The sequence below is a fragment of the Heteronotia binoei genome, chromosome 1 (genome assembly GCF_032191835.1).
Source record: "Heteronotia binoei isolate CCM8104 ecotype False Entrance Well chromosome 1, APGP_CSIRO_Hbin_v1, whole genome shotgun sequence".
Lineage (NCBI taxonomy): Eukaryota > Metazoa > Chordata > Lepidosauria > Squamata > Gekkonidae > Heteronotia > Heteronotia binoei.
The window spans coordinates 267,783,056-267,805,436 of record NC_083223.1 but is presented as its reverse complement, the minus strand read 5'-3'; the positions used below and the strand labels follow the sequence as shown (position 1 = coordinate 267,805,436).

The 22,381-nt window shown below is 50.5% G+C and overlaps 1 protein-coding gene and 1 non-coding gene across 3 annotated transcripts in view; both read left to right on the top strand.

The window, feature by feature from the left end:
* ATP8B2 (ATPase phospholipid transporting 8B2) overlaps window positions 1-22,381 on the top strand; it is an 83,318-nt gene that overhangs the window by 25,553 nt on the left and 35,384 nt on the right. For both annotated transcript variants that reach the window (XM_060255737.1, XM_060255728.1), the window contains 7 exons: window positions 550-622; window positions 3,617-3,687; window positions 6,746-6,825; window positions 9,881-10,039; window positions 12,490-12,578; window positions 17,153-17,349; window positions 21,571-21,779. In XM_060255737.1, the coding sequence (XP_060111720.1) occupies window positions 550-622; window positions 3,617-3,687; window positions 6,746-6,825; window positions 9,881-10,039; window positions 12,490-12,578; window positions 17,153-17,349; window positions 21,571-21,779 (878 nt within the window). The remainder of the gene's footprint in view (window positions 1-549; window positions 623-3,616; window positions 3,688-6,745; window positions 6,826-9,880; window positions 10,040-12,489; window positions 12,579-17,152; window positions 17,350-21,570; window positions 21,780-22,381) is intronic.
* On the top strand, window positions 8,201-8,272 carry TRNAA-AGC (transfer RNA alanine (anticodon AGC)). Its single transcript has one exon. It is a non-coding gene; the product is annotated as a tRNA-Ala (tRNA).

Sequence of the window (22,381 nt, the reverse complement as noted above, 5' to 3'; positions counted from 1 at the left end):
CAGCTGCTGTGAGAGCCCTCTCCAGCCCCACCCACCTCACAGGGTGTCTGTTGTGGGGGAGGAAGGTAAAGGAGATTGTGAGCCACTCTGAGACTCTGAGATTTGGAGTGGAGGGTGGGATATAAATCCAATATCATCTTCTTCTTCTTCTTCTCCATTGTTCAACCCCCCTGTGAGAATTTTGCTGAACTCTAAAATCTGACAAACTTTCTAATATTGCCCCCCCCCCCCAAAAAAAAGGCTGGGAAAAATAACCAAAACATATCAAGCAGACGGATGGAAATCTCCATTATGCCACTGTGCCACAAAGGAGAGAGTAATTTAAAAAGTATGATGGGAGTAAGGTTTTGTCACGACAGTAACAATTCAAGACACATTTTAAGGTAGATGCTGAGCTGGTATAATTTAGTCCACCTTCCAGCGATGCCAGGGGTGTGTGGCATATGCAAATGAGTTATGCAAATGAGTCGTTATGCTAATGAGCTCCGGCACCTCTATTCCTGCGAAATGACCCCAGGCCCCCTCACCCTCTGTTTCCATCTCCCGCAGCCTTCAGCAGGAACAGTGGATGAACGTTCGCGTCGGTGACATCATCAAGTTGGAGAACAACCAGTTTGTGGCAGTGAGTCTCGTGCTGGGGGGGGCGGGGTTACAGAAGACGGTTTGGGGCTTGGATCTCAGTAGGTTGATGCTGGAGGAGGAGTATGCATGAGGCAGCCCCCGCGTGGATCAGGGACACAGTCTTGGGGGGACGTTTTCAGGTTGCCAGAACGTTAGTACACGACGGCCCGCTCTCCTCTGCTGCGGCTGACGGTGGGGTTGTCACTCTTCACGGGCTCACGCCCAGGTGGCCCACCAGTACGCCCACCCCAAACCTTTCCGTGGGAGAGATTGCTGACCCTGGCAGAAGAGGAAACTGCAACAGTGCTAAAAACTATGATGCATTTTATTTAAGAACGTAAGAGAAGCTGTAAGTTTTCATAAAACCCTCTAGCTGCCAGGACCCTTTAGTTGCCTTAACCCACTATAGGTGACCAGACAACCCTTTAGTTGCCTTAATGCCATAGGTGACCCAGACAATTCATAAGAACATCAGAGAAGCCATGTTAGATCAGGCCAATGGCCCATCCAGTCCAACACTCTGTTTCACACAGTGGCCAAAAAGTCCAGGTGCCATCAGGAGGTCCACCAGCAGGGCCAGGACTCCAGAAGCCCTCTCACTGTTGCTCCCCCACCAAGCACCAAGAACATAACAAAACATAAGAGAAGCCATGTAAGATCAGGCCAATGGCCCATCTAGTCCTATACTTTGTGTCACGCAGTGGCCAAAACCCAGGCACCATCACAAGGTCCACCAGCAGAGCCAGAACTCCAGAAGCCCTCCCACTGTTGCTCCTCCACCCACAAGCACCAAGAACATCAGAACATAAGAGAAGCCATGTTGGATCAGGTGAGTGGCCCATCCAGTCCAACACTCTGTCTCACACAGTGGCCATAAGAGCATAAGAGAAGCCATGTTGGGTCAGGCCAGTGGCCCATCCAGTCCAACACTCTGTGTCACACAGTGGCCATAAGAACATAAGAGAAGTCATGTTGGGTCAGGCCAGTGGCCCGTCCAGTCCAACACTCTGTGTCACACAGTGGCCATAAGAACATAAGAGAAGCCATGTTGGATCAGGCCAATGGCCCATCCATTCCAACACTCTGTCTCACACAGTGGCCAAAAAAACCAGGTGCCATCAGGAGGTCCATCAGTGGGCCAGGACACTAGAAGCCCTCCCACTGATGCCCCACACTGTTTATTTTATTTTCTTTTATCAGATTTATATCCCGCCCTCCCCTACCGGGCTCAGGGCAGCTAACAAGTTAGAAACAACATAGAATATTAAAAAAACCCAGAATATAAAATAAAATCAATTCCATACATTTTTCAGCCATTAAAAATCAAACATGCACATCCATGTTTCTGAATATCTGTCTTTGTCCAATGAGATTGTCAGTTCCAAGGGGCGTTAGCCAACTCCCTTAACCGTTGGAGGTGAGTTTAAATAGTTCAGTCTTACAGGTCCAGCAGAACTGTGGCAGGTCCTGTGGGGCCCTGATGTTTTCGGGGAGGACGTGCCACAGAGTGGGGGCTATTCCTGAGAACGCTCTGGCTCGAGTGGGGGACGGTCGAGCTTCTTTCGGTCCGGGGATCTTAAGAATTTTGGGACCTCAAACATAGTGCTCTCATTATGAGAACGTAGTGCTCTTGTCACGTAAGCACAATGAATCCATTATTAAATCATTAGGGTTTGTAGAATCTTTCGGGCTCAAGTGCCGTGTTCTACTGGAGAAAGTTTTTCTTCCAGACGTTTCGTTCTCAGCTGCGGAGAACATCCTCAGTGGCGTTGCAGCTGGAGCAGGCTCTCTGACCTTCTTGGCTGCTGTGCAATTAAATCAGCTGCTGCTTCTATTAAATCATTTCTTATTCCATATAGATCAGGGGTGTCGAACTCATGAGGGCCGGATCTGGCATAAATGAGACCTTGGTGGGCCAGACCATTTCAGGTTGGGCCGGGCCGTGTGTGTACCTATTTAAGATTAGGTAGCAGAGATACAAATTTTATAAAGAACAGAGACAAACACAAATATGTATATTTTGAAAAACTTTAAAACATGCTTAAAACATTAGCGCTCACTGGTCTGAAAGATGCTTTCTTTGTATTCTTCCCATGGGACCGAGGGAACTGGGCAAAGGAAGCTCTGGCTCTTTCCTTCCTTTCCCAGGGGACTGGAGAGGGGAGCCTCATCCAATAGAAGGAAGAGAGGCTTGGCTCAGTAGCTCCACTTGCAATTGAGAAAGCCTGGCAAAGCAAGCTATTCCTCCCCAAGGGAGGAGCCTCAGCCAATGGAGAAAATGGAGGCATTGCTCTATAGCTCCTGTGCAATTGAGCAAGCCTGGCAAAGCAAGACTTCCTCTTCCGCCTCTTCTTCATCTTCTCTTCCTCCTCTTTCTCTCTTTCTCCTTCATCTTCTCCTCCTCCTCTTCTTCATCTTCTCCATCTCCTCCTCCTTCTCTCCATCTTCTCTTCCTCCTCTTCTTCTCCTTTGTCTTCTCCTTCATCTTCTCCTCTTCCTCCTTCTCTTCTTCTTCTCCATCTTCTCCTTCTCCTTCGTCTCCTCTTCCTCCTCCTCTTCTTCTCCGCCATCATCTTTTCCATCCTCCTCCTCCTTCATCTTCTCTTCCTCCTCCTCTTCTCCTCCTCCTCCTCTTCTTCTCCTTTGTCTTCTCCTTCATCTTCTCCTCTTCCTCCTCCTCTTCTTCTCCATCTTCTCCTCCTCCTCCTTCTCCTTCATCTCCTCTTCCTCCTCCTCTTCTCCTCCATCATCTTCTCCATCTTCTCCTCCTCCTCCTTCTCCTTCATCTTCTCTTCCTACTCCTCATCTTCTCCTCCTCCTTCTCCTTCATCTTCTCTTCCTCCTCCTCTTCTCCTCCTTCATCTCCTTCTCTTCCTCCTCTTCTTCTCCTTTGTCTGCTCCTTCATCTTCTCCTTTTCCTCCTCCTGTGATAACAGCACCATATGTTGCAGGAGCCGGCCCTTCTAATCTCAGCCTCCTCCCCCCCTTTCTCCAGGCCGACCTGCTCCTTCTGTCCAGCAGCGAACCTCATGGCCTTTGTTACATCGAGACTGCTGAGCTAGATGGGTGAGTAACGGCCTGTCCCGCCGGCCCAGCTGTTGGCAGCTGGGGAGGATTCCGGCGCGCCGCTGTATTGTGCCCGGGGAGCCATCGGGAACTGGGATGTTAAGTCAGCATCCTGCATTGAGACGGATTAGTTATTAGACTTTGGGCAGCGGATCAAGCCACCGCTGTCTGAGAGGGTTCCTCGGCCAACTGGAACGCTCCGTCATCGGTTTGGCTGCCGCCACCATGTTGGCTGCATCGTTTAATCTCTCTGTATGAATTAACTGTTGTCTCATTTTGTCTTAATGGCTTGTTTTGGTCTGCTGAGGGTTGTGCTGTGGGTTCCCCTGAGGGAAGGGATGGCGGGATGTAAAACGTTGAAAGGAATCCTTAGTCTCATTGAGTCCTGCACAGATGTGAGAGCCAGTCTGGTGTAGTGGTTGAGCGCACGGATTCTTATCTGGGAGAACCAGGTCTGATTCCCCACTCCTCCACTTGCACCTGATGACAACGACGACGATATTGGATTTATACCCCACCCTCCACTCCAAATATCAGAGCGGCTCACAATCTCCTTTACCTTCCTCCCCCACAACAGGCACCCTGTGAGATGGGTGAGGCTGAGAGAGCTCTCCCAGAAGCTGCCCTTTCAAGGAGAGAGCTGTGGCTGACCCAAGGCCGTTCCAGCAGGTGCATGTGAAGGAGTGGGGAATCAAACCCAGTTCTCCCAGATAAGAGTCTGCACACTTAACCACTACACCAAACTGGCTGACCTGCTGGAATGGCCTTGGGTCAGCCATAGCTTTTACAGCTGCTGTAAAAAGCTCTCTCAGCCCCACCCACGTCACAGGGTGTCTGGTGTGTGTGTGTGGGGGGGAGGGGAGGAAGGTAGAAGAGGTTGGACGCCATCTTGGAACCACAAATTATATTTTAATTTATATCGTCATTTTTAATAAGGCTTTTTGTAATAATTTTATTGTAATAATTTAACATTGTTTTACTGTTTTACTTGTTATTTTACTTGGGCTGTCCTGAGCCCAACTGGGGAGGTCGGGGTATAAATGCAAATAATAAATAAGTAATAAATAAATAATTGTGACTGCTCTGAGACTCTGAGATTCAGAGTATAGGGCCAAATATAAATCCAATATCATCATCTTCTTCTTCTCCTCCTTCTCCTTCTCCTCCTCCTTCTTTTTCTTCTTCCCCTCCTTCTCCTCCTACTTTTTCTTCTTCCCCTCCTTCTCCTCCTCCTCCTCCCACTCCTCCTCCTCTTTTTCTGCTGCTCCTTCTGCTATTCTTCCTCCTCCTCTTCTCCTCCCTCCTTCACTTCTGCTTCTCCTCCTTTTTCTTCTTCCCCTTCTTTTTCCTTCTTCCCCTCCTTCTCCTCCTCCTCTCACTCCTCCTCTTCTTCTTCTGCTGCTCCTTCTGCTACTCTTCCTCCTCCTCTTCTCCCCCCTCCTTCACTTCTGCTTCTGCTTCTCCTCTTCCTCCTTTTTCTTCTTCCCCTCCTTCTCCTCCTCCTCCTCCTCTTCCTTCTTCTTCTTCATGCATTTCTCTCCTGCCCTCCCTCCCTGGAGCCCTGGAAAGTGGCCATAGGTCCTCTTTAGTGTATCCCCACAACAGTCTTGTGAGGGAGGTCAGGCCGGGAGAGAGTAAGAAGAAGAGCTTCACAGCAGGGTGGGGGATTTGAAGTGGGATCCAGAGCTCTTGCCTGCTGCACCAGGCTGCCTGCCTTCTTGGTCCCCTGTTGATAATCTCAGAGTGCCCGTTTGGAGGAGTGGTTGAGAGGGGAGGACTCTAATCTGGGAGAACCGGGTTTGATCCCCCACTCCTCCTCCACATGTGATCAGCTGGGTGACCTTGGGTCAGCCCCAGTTCTCTCTGAACTCTCTCAGCCCCACCTGCCTCATGGGGTGTCTGTTGTGGGGAGAGGAAGGGAAAGGTGATTGCAAGCTGCTCTTCCCGAGTGAATCCTCCTCCTCCTCTGCTTCTTCTGCTGCTCCTTCTGCTACTCTTCCTCCTCCTCTTCTCCCCCCTCCTCCGCTTCTGCTTCTCCTCCTCCTCCTCTTCTCCCTCGTCCTCCTCCTCTGCTTAGAATCATAGAGTTCGAAGGGACCCCTAGGGTCATCTAGTCCAACCCCCTGCACAATGCAGGAAACCCACAAATCCCTCCCCCCCAAATTCACAGGATCCTCATTGCTGTCAGGTGGCCATCTAGCCTCTGTTGAAAAACCTCCAAGGAAGGAGAGCCCACCACTTCCCGAGGAAGCCTGTTCCACTGAGGAATTGCTCTAACGCTCAGGAAGTTCTTCCTAATGTTGAGCCAGAAACTCTTTTGATTTAATTTCAACCCACTGGTTCTGGTTCTGCCTTCCGGGGCCACAGAAAATAATTCAACACCATCCTCTCTAGGACAGCCCTTCAAGTACTTGAAGATGGTGATCCTATCGCCTCTCAGCCGCCGCCTCTCCAGGCTAAACAGGCCCAGCTCCTTCAACCTTTCCTCATAGGACTTGGTCTCCAGACCCCTCACCATCTTCATTGCCCTCCTCTGGACCCATTCCAGCTTGTCTATATCCTTCTTTCTATATCCTTCTTATCTTCTTCTTGTCTATATCCTTCTTCTACCTCTGCTTCTTTTGCTTCTCTTCCTCCTCCTCCTCTTCCTCCTCCTCCTCCTATAGTGTGTTAGTTGTACCCCTTCTTTGTTGCTGCAAAGACACACCCAGAAAGGCCCTGCTGACCTCCAGCAGCAGAATCTGAACAACATGGAGAACAGGGCTGTTAGTTCCGGAGCCTCCATTCTCTGGAGCAGTCTACCTCTGATTGCTGGGGACCGACCTCAGGGGAGGGCTGTTGCATTCACGCCTTCCCTCGTGGGCTTCCTCGAGGTATCCGGCTGACCACTCTCGGAAACCCTTTTGGCCTTCTCCACCCGCAGGGCTCTTCCACCCTGACCATGTGCGCCGGAGCATTCTTAGGAGAGGGTCGATTGATCCTAGCGTACCCTAGTAGGATCTTGTATCCTGGCGCCTTGTCGCCTTTTCATCCCTCCTCACCAAGCTTCTGTTTCCAGGGAAACCAACATGAAGGTGAGGCAGGCCATCCCCGTGACGTCGGAGCTGAGCGACACCAGCAAACTGGCGCACTTTGACGGTGAGTGGGGGCTGTGGGGGATGAAGGAGACAAGTTGGGTGCCAGGGCTTTTTTGGTAGCAGGGACTCCTTCGCATATTAGGCCACGCACCCCTGATGTAGCCAGTCCTCCTGGAGCTTACAGGGCTCTTCTTACAGGGCCTACTGTAAGCTCCAAGAGGATTGGCTACATCAGGGGTGTGTGGCCTGATAGGCGAAGGAGCTCCTGCTGCAAAATGAGCCCTGGAATGCAGAAAGCCAGACTGGTCTCGCTCCCCTGGAAGCTTCATGGTTGAATGGGGCTTCAACCCCTGGTTTTCCCAGTGGTCTGATGCTCTAAGCACTGTTCCACCGTGGCTGAGCCAGATCGTCTGATGCATGTGTGGGTGAAGTCCCGTCAAGCCGTTTCCAACGCATGGCGACCCTCTCAGTCGATTTCCTCCCAAACCGCCTGTTGTTCACAGCCTTGCTGATGCCTTGAATACCTGAACACGTGCAGCTGCCTTCTACTGAAGCAGATCCTCAATCCATCTGAGTCAATCTTGTCTACCCGCAGTGGTTCTCCAGGGTCTCAGGCTGAGAACTTTCCCATCACCTCCTACCTGTTCCTTTTAACTGGAGATGCTGGGGATTGAACCTGGGACCGTCTGCATGCCAAGCAGAGGCTCTGCCACTGAGCCACAGCCCCTCCTCGGTGTCCCAGGCAGAAGCCTTTCCCATCACCTCCTGCCTGGTCCTTTTAACTGGAGATGCCGGGGATTGAACCTGGGACCTTCCACATGCCAAGCAGATGCAGTGCCACTGAGCCGTGGCCCCTACTCAGACTGGCAGCAGCTCTCCAAGGTCTCAGGCTGAGGTCTTTCAAATCACTTTCTGTCTGGTCCTTCCTTCTAATTGCAGATGCCATGGATTGAACCTGGGGCTTTTTGCATGCAAAGCAGAGACTCTACCACGGAACCACAGCCCCCACTCTGACCAACAGAAACTCTTGAGGGTCTCATCACCTACTGTTGATCCTTTTTACTGGAGATGCCGGGGATTGAACCTGGGACCTTCTGCATGCCAAACAGATGCTCTACCACTGAACCACAGCCCCTACTGAAACTAGCTGCTGCTCTCCCAGGGCTCAGGGTGAGGTCTTTCCCATCACCTCCTACCTGATCCTTTTAACTGGAGGTGCCGTGAATTGAACCCTGGGACCTTCTGCATGTCGAGCAGATGCTTTGCAAGTGAGCCACAGCCCCTCCTGAAAATTTGGAGGGCTGTGGCTCAGTGACAGAACCTCTGCTTTGCATACAGAAGGTCCCAGGTTCAGTCCTTTGTGTTTTCAGTTAGAGTTAAAATGACCAGGCAATGAGGTGAAAGACTTCTACCTGAGACCCCGGAGAGCTGCAGTAGGGGTTGTGGCTCAGTGGAACAGCCTCTGCTTAGCATGCAGAAGGTCCCAGGTTCAATCCCCGGCATCTCCAGTTAAAAGGACCAGGGGGTAGGTGAGGTGAAAGACTTCTACCTGAGACCCCGGAGAGCTGCAGTAGGGGTTGTGGCTCAGGGGAACAGCCTCTGCTTAGCATGCAGAAGGTCCCATGTTCAATCCCCAGCATCTCCAGTTAAAAGTACCAGGTGGTAGATGGCATGAAAGAGCTTTGCCTGAGACCCCAGAGAGCTGTTGCCAGTTTGAGTAGGCAGTACTGACTTCCGTGTCCCAATGGTCTGATTCAATATTAAGGTAGTCTCATAAAAGCGGCGGCTCGCTTTACTGAGTCATTCCGTCTTTTCTTGGATCTTCTTCTTACTGCCTCAGCGCAATTGTCTATTCCAATGAGTCTGGTCTTTATACGATGTCACCAACTTACGATAGCCTGACGCGACCCACAGCTAACTCCCCGTTCATTTGCTGGGAGCAAGACGCCGGGTGCAGACAGCAATTCAAAATTCCCTTTCAGGTCACCTGACCTCAGCGTAGCCCGTCTCCCAGGCTGGCCATTTGGGTTAATGCAAAACCAAGTAAGAACCAGAGTTTGAAATTGTTGGTAAACAGTGGGAAACTGTGTAGCCCAATAATGCCATGTCGATAAGGAACAACGATAACAACAATTTCGGTATCTACCCTTTAGCACAAGGGTGTCGAACTCATTTGTTACGAGGGCTGGATCTGACATAAATGAGACCTTCTTGGGCCGGGCCATGGGTGTACCGATAAAAGATTAGGTAGCAGAGATAGAAACTTTTTAAGGGACACAAGCACGACTAAAGATTTTTTTTAAAAAAGAGCCTTAAAATAAAACATGCTTAAAACATTAGCTCTTGTTGGTCTCAAAGGTGCTTTTCTTTGTATCTCTCTTGTGGGATCGAGGGAACTGGACAAAGGAAGCTCTGGCTCTTTCCTTCCTTTCCCAGGGGACCAGGAGGGGGAGGAGCTTCAGCCAATAGCAGGAAGAAAAGCTTGGCTCAGTAGCTCTGCTGTGCAATTGAGAGAGCCTGCCAAAGCAAGACCTCCCTCCCCCCCTCCTCCCCAAGGGGAGGAGCCTCATCCAATAGTGAAGATAGAGGCTTTGCTCCGTAGCTCCTGTGTGATTGAGCAAGCCTTGCAAAGCAAGTTGAGATGTAGAAGGAAGCAAGAGAGAAGGAGAAGGAAGCAGACAAGAGCCAGTTTCTCGGGGACCTGATTGGAGCCCTCTGAGGGCCTGATTTGGACCCTAGGCCATATGTTTGACACCCCTGCTCTAGTATATTGCAGTAAAGAAAGAAATGTAGCTGACAAATAACACTGTCCATAAGATTAAACAGATAATGTCCATAAACAATATCAGTGCACAGTCCAAGTACTATTCCATAATTATCCTGAAGTGGATCATTGAAGAGTAACAAAGGAAAGGAGGCTGCAGCCAAATCAAGAAGCGGAGGACCAGTTTTGGTAAAGACACCTTCTTCAGCTTTTAGGCTCCACCCATTACAATCTTGGATATCTGTTGGCTATGGAAGCTCCAGTCTGTTCATTCAAGCAGACACATTTTGTAGCTGGAATTGCTTCTCCCTGGAATAGGGTTAATGGCCCTCATCTCCGCCTTTGTCTGCAGGAGAGGTGATCTGCGAGCCCCCCAACAACAAACTGGATAAGTTCGGCGGGACCCTGTACTGGAAGGAGAGCAAGCACCCGCTCAGCAACCAGAACATGCTTCTGCGCGGCTGCGTCCTTCGCAATACGGAGTGGTGTTTCGGGCTGGTCATCTTTGCAGGTGCGTGTTGGGGTTGTGGGGGTGATGGTACACAGGGGTGGGCACGTCTCAGTGTAAGAGAAGCCCTGTTGGATCAGGCCGACGGCCCATCCAGTCCAACACTCTGGGTTACTCAGGGGCCAAAAAACCCCAGGTGCCATCAGGAGGTCCACCAGTGGGGCCAGGACACTAGAAGCCCTCCCACTGTTGCCCCCCAAGCCCCAAGAATCCAGTCCAACATAGTGGCCAAAAAACCCCAGGCGCCATCAGGAGGTCCACCAGTGGGACCAGGACACTAGAAGCCCTCCCACTGTTGCTCCCCAAGCCCCAAGAATCCAGTCCAACACAGTGGCCAAAAAACTCAGGTGCCATCAGGAGGTCCACCAGTGGGGCCAGGACACTAGAAGCCCTCCCACTGTTGCCCCCCAAGCCCCAAGAATCCAGTCCAACATAGTGGACAAAAAACCCCAGGCGCCATCAGGAGGTCCACCAGTGGGACCAGGACACTAGAAGCCCTCCCACTGTTGCTCCCCAAGCCCCAAGAATCCAGTCCAACACAGTGGCCAAAAAACTCAGGTGCCATCAGGAGGTCCACCAGTGGGGCCAGGACACTAGAAGCCCTCCCACTGTTGCCCCCCAAGCCCCAAGAATCCAGTCCAACACAGTGGCCAAAAAACCCAGGTGCCATCAGGAGGTCCACCAGTGGGGCCAGGAGGACACTAGAAGCCCTCCCACTGTTGCCCCCCCAAGCACCAAGAATCCAGTCCAACATAGTGGCCAAAAAACCCAGGAGCCATCTGGAGGTCCACCAGTGGGGCCAGGACACTAGAAGCCCTCCCACTGTTGCCCCCCCGGCATCAAGAATACAGAGCATCACTGCCCCAGACAGAGTTCTATCTATACCCTGTGGCTAATAGCCACTGATGGACCTCTGCTCCATAGGTTTATCCAGTGCTCTCTTGAAGCCATTTATGCTTGTAGCTGCTGCCACCTCCTGTGGCAGTGCATTCCATGTGTTAATCACCCTTTGGGTGAAGAAATGCTTCCTTTAATCTGTTCTAACCCAACTGCTCGGCAATTTCATGGAGTGCCCACAAGTTCTCCTATTGTGAAAAAGGGAGAAAAGCCTTATTTCTCTACCTTCTCTATCCCGTGCATAATCTTGTAAACCTCTATCATGTCACCCCTCAGTCAATGTTTCTCCAAGCTAAAGAGCCTTAAAGCACTTTAACCTTTCTTCATAAGAAAAGTGTTCCAACCCTTTAGTTGCCTTTTTCTGGACTTTTCCCAATGCTGTAATATCCTTTTTTAGGGGGGCCAGTCTTGCCATCACGACTGCTGGGAACTTTGGGGAGGGGGCGGAGTCTAGGAAGGGGGACAGCATCACAAGCACAGTGACATCCAGGGGTGTTTTTTTGTAGCAGGAACTCCTTAGCGTATCAGGCCACACCCCTCTTGTGTAGCCAATCGTCCAAGAGCTTACAGGGCTCTTCGTACAGGGCCTACTGTGAGCTCCAGGAGGATTGTCTACATCAGCGGGGGTGTGGCCTAATATGCAAAGGAGCTCCTTCTACAAAGAAAGCCCTGCTAGTGCTCTCAGTTTGAGCAGACTTCGGAGGACAGTGGAAGACAGGAGGGCCCGGTGTGACTTTGTCCAGGAGGTCGCAAAGAGTCGGACTCGACTGTGCGACTGAACAACCAACGAAGTGCTTTCGGTGTGGTCCTTTGGGTCTGATCTGGCACAGACGATGTGCATTTTCTGCTGTTCTTAGATACTGGGGCGGAGCCCTGCTGGAAACTTCCATCACCCTACTCACATAAGAACATAAGAGAAGCCATGTTGGATCAGGCCAACGGCCCATCAAGTCCAACACTCTGTGTCACACAGTGGCAAAAAATGTTATATACACACATACACTGTGGCTAATAGCCACTGATGGACCTGTGCTCCATATTTTTATCTAAACCCCTCTTGAAGGTGGCTATACTTGTGGCCGCCACCACCTCCTGTGGCAGTGAATTCCACATGTTAATCACCCTTTGGGTGAAGAAGTACTTCCTTTTATCCGTTTTAACCTGTCTGCTCAGCAATTTCATCGAATGCCCACGAGTTCTTGTATTGTGAGAAAGGGAGAAAAGCACCTCTTTCTCCACCTTTTCCATTCCATGCATCATCTTGTAAACCTCTATCATGTCACCCCGCAGTCGACGTTTCTCCAAGCTAAAGAGTCCCAAGCGTTTCAACCTTTCTTCATAGGGAAAGTGCTCCAGCCCTTTAATCATTCTAGTTGCCCTTCTCTGCACCTTCTCTAAAGCTATAATATCCTTTTTGAGGTGCGGCGACCAGAACTGCACACAGTACTCCAAATGAGACCGCACCATCGATTTATACAGGGGCATTATGATACTGGCTGATTTGTTTTCAATTCCCTTCCTAATAATTCTCACGTTTCCACCCTCCTTCCTTCCAGGTCCAGACACCAAACTGATGCAGAACAGCGGGCGCACGAAATTCAAGAGGACGAGCATTGATCGTTTAATGAACACCCTGGTGCTTTGGGTAGGTGAGCCTCCCTTCTTTCTCCGAGTCCCCCTCCCCTCCCTGCACTGAGCAGAGCAGAACACAGCGGTGTTCTGGCGCAAGAATGTACCTTGCCAGTTCTGAAGGAATGGCAGTTCCCCCACCCCACCCCACCCCCCGAGCTTCAACTTAGAGCACTGGTGCTGCCCTTTCAAGTCCCAAATTAATCGGGGCCGCATCTTCCTCTTGGAGCCTGTCCAGATGTCGAGATCAGTGTCGGAGGCCCTAATTGAGTGGGTTGCCACAAGGGGTTGGGCTTTTTCTGTGGTGGCCCCCTTGCTCGTTTGCAGAACTCCCTGCTGTTGTACGTGTAACTTCTTCCAAATTTCACTGCCCGGGCAAAACTTAAAAAAAAAAAAAATCTCACCATCTCCTAGCAGTTAGTTTACGTGTTCTCGTTTCAGCGTTTTTTTTTTCCCCCTTAATGGTTTCGGTACACTGCTGAGAAAGAGGTTTTATAGCTCTCTTTGGCTGTTTTTCATTGCATTTAACAGCTGATTTCATGGACGCCCAAGGGGTTTGTTTGCTGCTGAGCTGGTGAATTGTTTCATAACTCCCCCCCCCCCCCACTGCTGTTTTACTGTCTCATTCTCTTAAGTAGCTTTCTTGCCAGTTCCATTGCCTTTCCGGCTTTTCTGTCGATTGAAACCTTTTTTTATATACAAGTTTGCTCTTTTTCCTTTCTTCTCAAGAAAGACAAAGTTAGGAAGTCTGCTCGAATTTGCGTTTGTTACAGCAGTAACGCTGTCCAGCCATCTCATCTTTTGCCGTCCCCTTCTTCTTTTGCCTTCTGTCTTTCCCAGCATCAGGATCTTTTCCAGTGAGTGCTCCCAGGGAGCACTCACTGGAGAAAGCCAGTTTGGAGAGAGCCAGTTTGGTGTAGTGGTTAAGTGTGCGGACTCTTATCTGGGAGAACAGGGTTTGATTCCCCACTCCTCCGCTTGCAGCTGCTGGAATGGCCTTGGGTCAGCCATAGCTCTGGCAGAGGTTGTCCTTGAAAGGGCAGCTGCTGTGAGCCCTCTCAGCTCCACCCACCTCACAGGGTGCCTGTTGTGGGGGAGGAAGGTAAAGGAGATTGTGAGCTGCTCTGAGACTCTGTCCTTGAAAGGGCAGCTGCTGTGAGAGCCCTCTCAGCCCCACCCGCCTCACAGGGTGTCTGTTGTGGGGGGAGAAGGTATAGGAGATTGTAAGCCGCTCTGAGACTCTGTCCTTGAAAGGGCAGCTGCTGTGAGAGCCCTCTCAGCCCCACCCACCTCACAGGGTGTCTGTTGTGGGGGGAGAAGGTATAGGAGATTGTAAGCCGCTCTGAGTCTCTGTTTCAGAGAGAAGAGCGGGGTATAAATCTGCAATTCTTCTTCTTCTTCCCTTCTCTTTTGGTGGCCAAAGTATCTGAGCTTCAGCTTCAGCATCTGACCTTCCAGGGAACAGTCAGGGTTGATTTCCCTCAGGACTGACTGATTGGATCTTCTTGCAGTCCAACCCTGTCCAAAAAAAAAAAAATCAGAGCAAGAGATCAACAGAGGAGCTACTCTAAGAAAACTGTTTTCCGTTATTGAAGAGGTCCAGTTTCAGAGCTGACATTTTCAGTAGCCATGTTGGTCTCCAGTGGGAGAGCAAGATTCGAGTCCAGTAAGGATTTGTGGGGGATAGAAGCAAGGATTTTTTTTTTTTAGCAGGAATGCCGTTCTGGCTGGCTTGGTGTCAGGGGTGTGTGGCCTGATATGCAAATGAGTTCCTGCTGGGCTTTTTCTGCAACCCCCCGCGTGAAACAATGGGGAAGTCAGGGGTGTGTGGCTTAATATGCAAATGAGTTCCTGATGGGGGCTTTTCCCTTAAAAAAAAAAGGCCCTGGATATAAGCTTTCTAGAATCAAAGCTTCCTTCTACAGACACAAAAGGCATCTACGAAGGGAGTTTTAACTCTCAAAAGCACATACCTCCTAGATCTTGTCGGTCTCTAAGGTGCTACTGGATTCAAATCTCGCTGATGACTGACACATAGATTAATAATCCATAAAGTTCCTGCCATCCAACCCCCTGGTTTTTGAGAGCCTTTTATTACGCAGTGGCAGGGATGAGTTCTCGCAAATAATTGACAAAGATACACCCCCTCCCCCCCACCCCCCGGCGCGATTGTTTTACTGCAGCGATGTAATCCCACACCCCGCTGGCACTCAGTTTGACTGGCAGCTGTTCCCCTCTCCCGTTTCCCTTTCTGTAAAGCGGCAAGAGCCAGCGTAGCGGTGAAAGGGTCCCACTAGGATCCAAGTTCGAATCCCCACTCCGCCGTGGAAGCTCGCTGGGTGACTTCGGACCAGTCACACGCTCTCAGCCTGTCCTACCTCACGGGGCTGCTGCGAGGATAAAATGAAGGAGAAGAGCTTTGGGAGAGAAAGGCAGGGTATGAATAAAGCAGATAAATTAATAAGAAGCCTTGGAGTTCCATTTAAAAAAAAGTCTTTGCCTAGAACATAAGAGAAGCCATGTTGGATCAGGCTGATGGCCCATCCACTGTGTCATACAGTGGCCAAAAAACCCAGGCGCCATCAGGAGGTCCATCAGTGGGCCCAGGACAATAGAAGCCCTCCCACTGTTGCCCCCCCCCCCCCGGGCATCAAGAATACAGAGCATCACTGCCCCAGACAGAGTTCCATCTATACCCTGTGGCTAATAGCCACTGATGGACCTCTGCTCCAGATGTTAATCCAATCCCCTCTTGAATCTGTCTATGCTTGTAGCCGCCACCACCTCCTGTGGCAGTGAATTCCACGTGTTAATCACCGTTTGGGTGAAGAAGGACTTCCTGTTATCAGTTCTAACCCAACTGCTCAGCAATTTCATTGAATGTCCATGAGATCTTGTATTGTGAGAAAGGGAGAAAAGTACTTCTTTCTCTACCTTCTCTATCCTGTGCATAATCTTGTAAACCTCTATCATGTCACCCCTCAGTCGACGTTTCTCCTACCATTCCCTTTGCATGCTAGTTATTCATCCCATCTTCCCCTCCAATCAACCTTAACCAAAAGATTTGAGAGCCAGTTTGGTGTAGTGGTTAAGTGCATGGACTCTTATCTGGGAGAACCGGGTTTGATTCCCCACTCCTCCACTTGCACCTGCTAGAATGGCCTTGGGTCAGCCATAGCTCTGGCAGAGGTTGTCCTTGAAAGGGCAGCTGCTGTGAGAGCCCTCTCAGCCCCACCCACCTCATAGGGTGTCTGTTGTGGGGGGGAGAAGGTATAGGAGATTGTTGCCTGCTCTGAGACTCTGTCCTTGAAAGGGCAGCTTCTGGGAGAGTCCTCTCAGCCCCACCGACCTCACAGGGTGTCTGTTGTGGGGAGAGAAGGTATAGGAGATTGTCGGCCGCTCTGAGACTCTGTCCTTGAAAGGGCAGCTTCTGGGAGAGTCCTCTCAGCCCCACCAACCTCCCAGGGCGTCTGTTGTGGGGGGAGAAGATATAGGAGATTGTAAGCCGCTCCGAGTCTCTGATTCGGAGAGAAGGGCGGGATATAAATCTGCAATTCTTCTTCTTAACGCAGCTGTATTTCGTCCACAGCAAGCTGTAGGCGGCTTACCCCTTCTTAACACCGTTGCGTTAGCAATCGACCCCTGCCTCAAGGAGCTTACAAATTGTGACGTTTATCTATTTGCTTCCATTCTTCATTGCTCGCCTTTCTCACTCGAACTCGAGGCGGTTTAGGTCAAGTGAGGCGATGCAGTCGACGGATGGGCCGTTCAGCAGACAATGCGATAGAATTAGGGTCATAGAACCAACCGGAAGTCTAAAAACAGAACCAAAGGAAAGCATCTGACAGCAATGCTAATGGCCACCTGAATTCTGTGAATTCAGGCGTATCATGAGAAGGAAGGCTGGACGCGTTGCATCAGGGCTTGATTCTCGTGGCCCTTTCTTACACACGCTGGGAAATGCTGATTGACACTTAGGGGTCAGAAAGCTGTTTGTCTCCAGGGATCCTGGAGGGGTTTTTTTGGGGGGGGAGGAAATCTTCTGGAAGTGGAGCAAGGGTCACTGGGGATGTTTGTGGGGGGGAGGTATTTGTGAGTTTCCTGCATTGTGCAAGGGGTTGGACTAGATGACCCTGGAGGTCCCAACTCTACGATTCTATCAGAGTTAACACAACGTATTAAATGATGCAAAATTCCATAGCGGGATCCTGGTTTCGGCAAGCCGTACCCAGCAGTACGGACCACAGCCCTTAATATTTCGAAGCAACGTGGAGAATAGCTTAGTGCCTCACCGCTTCGTTGGTTGCATCTTGAATACTTCCAGCGTTGTACACTTTGGGGAAAGCCAGAAGAATGGGGCCCTTCCTGACCTCAGGCAGGCTGTTCCATAAGGTGGGGCCATCACAGAGAAGACCAGGGTACAGGCGGTCGTTGATGTGGCTCATTTGCTGTTTGGCAGTTGCCGAAGACTGTTCTCTGATGAACGATAGCCTGAGGGTTGCGCTGTTCTCCAAATCTGATCCTTTCCCCATTTGCTCTTCTTTTTTTTTCCGTTGTTCCTCCCCCCCCCAAAAAAAACACGTGGGGCAGATCTTCGGCTTCCTAGTCTGCATGGGCGTGATCCTGGCCATCGGCAACTCCATCTGGGAGTACGAGGTGGGCGCCTGCTTCCAGATCTACCTGCCCTGGGACGAGGCGGTCGACAGTGCCTTCTTCTCTGGCTTCCTCTCCTTCTGGTCCTACATCATCATCCTCAACACCGTAGTCCCCATCTCTCTTTACGTCAGGTACGGGGTTTTGTTTTTGGAGGGAAGGGGGGCTTTCGTTGCCTGTCCCTTCTGGATACAAGGAGATGGGGGGGTGGGGTTACAGTGTAATAACCGAGGCTTTTTTGGTAGCAGGAACTCCTTTGCATATTAGGCCACACCCCCACTGATGTAGCCAATCCACCTGGAGTTTACAGTACTTTACTTTTACTTTACCTCATTTGATTTATATCCTGCCCTCCCTGCCAAAGCATGCTCAGGGTGGCTCACAGCAATAAAAACACATTATAAAAGTTATGACATGGAGTGAAACGGACCAATTAACAAGAATATTAAGAGGCTATGATTTAGAAGTTTTCAAGACGGAGTGGAAAAAGTTTAGACGATACGTAGAAAAAGAGTGGGAAATAAAAGGACACTGGACAATTTTTGATAAGGATTAAGTTTTAAAAAGAAGAATATAAATTTTTGTTTTAATAGTTAAGGGTACCTTTAAATATTTGCATTTTAAGTATATAACACCGGCAGGGGTCAAGTAACGGGTGGAGGGGGGGGGGAGTAGAAAGTAATAGATGGGGTAGATAAAAGAAGTTTTTAAAGATGTAAGAAATAGATTTATTACCATATGTTACCAATAAAATTGTTTTAACCGCAGCAATAAAATCACAACAATCGATTAAAATTTCACAGCATTAATATATCCGTTTAAAATTCAGTTGTTAAAACAATCTGGTGTTAACATCATAGGTAGTCGTTTCACTTCCGATGGCTTCAGTGTTTTTATGTTTTCTCCTACGAGAATGGCGAGTCTGAATCAGTTAAAGGCCAACCGGAAGAGGGTGGTTTTACAGGCCTTGTGGAACTGAGCGAGGCCCCGCAAGGCCTTCACGTCCTCCGGCAGCTGGTTCCACCAGTAGGGGGCTGCTATTGAGAAGGCCCTCGCTCTGGTGGGTTTTAGTCTTGCCTCCCTTGGCCCTGGGATCGCTAATAGGTTTTGGCATCCAGATCTAAGTACTCTCTGGGGAACGTGGGGGGAAAGACGGTCCCTGAGGTAAACAGGTCCTCGGCCCTGCACTAAGAGCCCTGTAAGCTCTCGGAGGATTGGTTACATCAGGGAGGTGTGGCCTAATAAGCAAAGGAGCTCCTGCTACAAAAAAAAAATTCCTGGGAATAACGGTGTTTAGCTCCCAGTCTAGTAGGGGAGGGACGGTGGCTCAGTGGTAGAGCATCTGCTTGGGAAGCAGAAGGTCCCAGGTTCAGTCCCTGACATCTCCAAAAAAGGGTCTAGGCAAATAGGTGTGAAGAGACCCTGGAGAGCCGCTGCCAGTCTGAGTAGACAATACTGACTTTGATGGACCAAGGGTCTGATTCAGTATAAGGCAGCTTCATATGTTCATATGCTCTGGAATGTTCCAAGAGCTCTGCCCTCTGTTTCCATCGCCTTCGCAACAAGCTTGCAAGGTGGGCCAGTTTTATTCTTGCAGGTGCAGTGGCGTGGCCTGAATTTCTGTTCTGAGGCCACCTCATGTGCCTGGAACAGGGGCAGGTTGGCAGATGTGATTCTTGCACCCGCAGGGGGAGTTTGAGAGTGGGCGGGGTCATCCCTGATGCGATGATATCAAGCGGAAGTGACAGCGTCGCAGCGGTGATGTCAGGGGCCACGTTCTGCTTGTTGGTCAAGCTCTATTGTTAAAATGGGGCTCAAACCATAGAGTTTTGCCCCAAAAGCAGAGCGTCGCCGTGTGACATCGCCAGCGCAATGACGTCACTTCTGTGTGATGTCCGGGGGTGGAATTCTAACAGGAGCTCCTTTGCATATTAGGCCACATCCCCTTAAGGAAGCCAGTCCTCCAAGAGCTCTTTTTTGTAAGCTCTTGGAGGATTGGCTACATCAGGGGTGTGTGGCCTAATATTCAAAGGAGCTCCTGCTACAAAAGAAACCCTGGCTGGGGTGCCTGTGGACTCTTCCGTGTTATGTTGTTTCTTCTCGGAAACCACTGAAATCCTTTTCTTTCCCTGTCCCAAGATCTCCCCGCTGTGCTGCCCCTCTCTAGAAAAAGTTACTCCCAGTTCTGTATTCTGTTCTGATCGCCTCCCATCGGTCCTGGTTTCATCCTTTTCCTTGTTTTGCCTGCCTCCCTCCTCCCCCTGTCTGCCCTTTTCTCTTTATAATTTCTTTTTTTTTCCCCTTTTGGCTTCCCCAGCATGAATTTCTCTCTCACTCTTAGCTCCCAGGTAAGAGCATGTCTCCTTCTGCTCCAGACGCCCATCTTCAACTTTGCTTCCCTCCCCGGTGTCAGGTGGGTAGTGGGGGGAGGACTTCCAGCCATAACAGCCAGGCAAGGCAAGTTATCTCATTCCTTCTTACTCTGCTCTGGTAAGACCTCACCTGGAGTAAGTATTTTGTTCAGTTTTGGGCACCACATTTGAAGGATATAGACAAGCTGGAAGGGGTCCAGAGGAGGGTGCCAAAGATGGTGACGGGTCTGGAGACCAAGTCCTATGAAGAAAGGTTGAAGGAGCTGGGGATGTTTAGCCTGGAGAGGAGGCGGCTGGGACTAGATGGACCCTCACTGGTCTAATCAAGCAGGGCTTTTCTGATATTCTTCTGAGGGGAAGGCTTTGGGATCTCTGCCTTGTTGTTGGCCCTCCAGAGGAACCTGTTGAGGCCGCCATGTGAGGCAGGATGCTGGATCAGAAAAAAAAAATCAGAAGAGCCCTGCTAGATTTATTTATTTATTTTCCGCATTTATATCCCGCATTTATATATATCACTGGTCTGATCCAGCAGGGCTCTTCTGATTTTCTCAACAGGGGAAGGCCTTGGCCTCTATGCCCTGTTGTTGGAACCAACTGGCCACTGTGTGAGACAGGGATGCTGGACTGAATGGACCACTGGGCCCAGCAATCTCTTCTTATGTTCTCTCCCCCCCCCCCTTACCCACAGAGGAGGAACATAGCCAGTTAATTCCTTGCTCCCTCCCCATAGCAGATCAGGGAACTTGAGTAATTGCAAATTGCAAGTTGTAAAGCAGGTCTCTGAAAAGTTGGCACAGAAATATTTTAAATAAATAAATGGGAAAGGCTGCGTGTACTAAAATTCCCACTTCTGCTCAGGCTGCCTCATGCGGCCTACTTTTTCTTCGCTGAAATCCCCCACGGTCTGTCTCAGCTTGTTAAATTCACAAACCCAAGGAGCGTGTGCACCTTATGGCAAACAAGGACAGGTCATGAGAGAGATCTCTCTTGGCACGTAGAAGATCCTTCAGAGTTTCTCATCAAAGGCTGAAGAAGATGATACTGGATTTATATCCCTTCCTTCTCTCTGAGTCTCAGAGTGGCTTACAATCTCCTTTCCCTTCCTCCCTCACAACGGACACCCTGTGAGGTGAGTGGGGTTGAGAGAGCTCTCCCAGAAGCTGCCCTTTCAAGGACAGTGTCTCAGAGCAGCCGACAATCTCCTTTCCCTTCCTCCCCCACAACAGACACCCTGTGAGGTGGGTGGGGTTGAGAGAGCTCTCCCAGAAGCTGCCCTTTCAAGGACAGTGTCTCAGAGCAGCCAACAATCTCCTTTCCCTTCCTCCCCCACAACAGACACCCTGTGAGGTAGGTGGGGCTGAGAGAGCTCTGACAGAAGCTGCCCTTTCAAGGACAGAGGCTCAGAGCGGCTCACAATCTCCTTTGTCTCCTTCCCCCACAACAGACACCCTGTGAGGTGGGTGGGGTTGAGAAAGCTCTCCCAGAAGCTGCCCTTTCAAGGACAGTGTCTCAGAGCAGCCGACAATCTCCTTTCCCTCCCTCCCTCACAACAGACACCCGGTGAGGCGGGTGGGGCTGAGAGAGCTCTCCCAGGAACTGCTCTTTCAAGGACAGCTCTGCGACAGCTATGACTGACCCAAGGCCATTCCAGCAGCTGTGAGCGGAGGAGTGGGGAATCAAACCCGGTTCTCTCAGATAAGAGTCCGCACACTTAACCACGACACCCAACTGGCTCTCAGTGCAGTGCTGCTGCCACTCACCAAGGTGGGGTACCTCTGAGAACCCACCCCTGAGCTGGACTGCAGAAGATCGACAATTTCATGCTCAGCTTGCGGCTGGCCACTTCCGCAAACGGGTTCTTGGGACCTGATCTGGCAAGACAGTTTTTTACGCATCCTTGGATGCCACCTGTGGCTTTGGGGAGATGCCCAAGCTCCCGGGGCTTTGGTAGACCTTCTAACCTCTCCCTCCTTTTGCGTTCAGCGTGGAGGTGATCCGTCTCGGGCACAGCTACTTCATCAACTGGGACAAGAAGATGTACTGCGCGAAGCGGTGCACACCGGCCGAGGCGCGGACCACCACCCTGAACGAGGAGCTGGGGCAGGTGGAGTACATCTTCTCGGACAAGACGGGGACCCTCACCCAGAACATCATGGTCTTCAGCAAGTGCTCGGTGAACAAACGGAGCTACGGTAAGCCAGCCAGGCAGGGAGGGGAGGGGAGCGCTGGGTAAGTGGTCTCTGCCAAAGCATCTCGAAAGACCGTTTGCCCAGGTTTGGCGTGGCAAAGAAATGTCTGAATGGGAATGCCAGTTAGATACATCAGTCCATCTAGCTCAGTATCTACAGGGTTGTTGTCAGGAGTGTGTGGATTAGTTTGAGCACTAGAAAATAATATACCAAGACTTAACATCAATTATTTATTGTAGTTATTTATTAATATTTACTAGCAATAATAATGAGGAACATCAGAAGAGCCCTGCTGGATCAGAGCAGTGAGGGTCCATCTAGTCCAGCCTCCTGTCTCACACAGTGGCCTCAACCAGTTCCTCTGGAGGGCCAGCAACAGGGCAGAGAGGCCGAGGCCTTCCCCTCATAAGAACATCAGAAGAGCCCTGCTGGATCAGACCAGTGAGGGTCCATCTAGTCCAGCCTCCTGTCTCTCACGGTGGCCTCAACCAGTTCCTCTGGAGGGCCAACAACAGGGCAGAGAGGCTGAGGCCTTCCCCTCATAAGAACATCAGAAGAGCCCTGCTGGATCAGACCAGGGAGGGTCCATCTAGTCCAGCATCCTG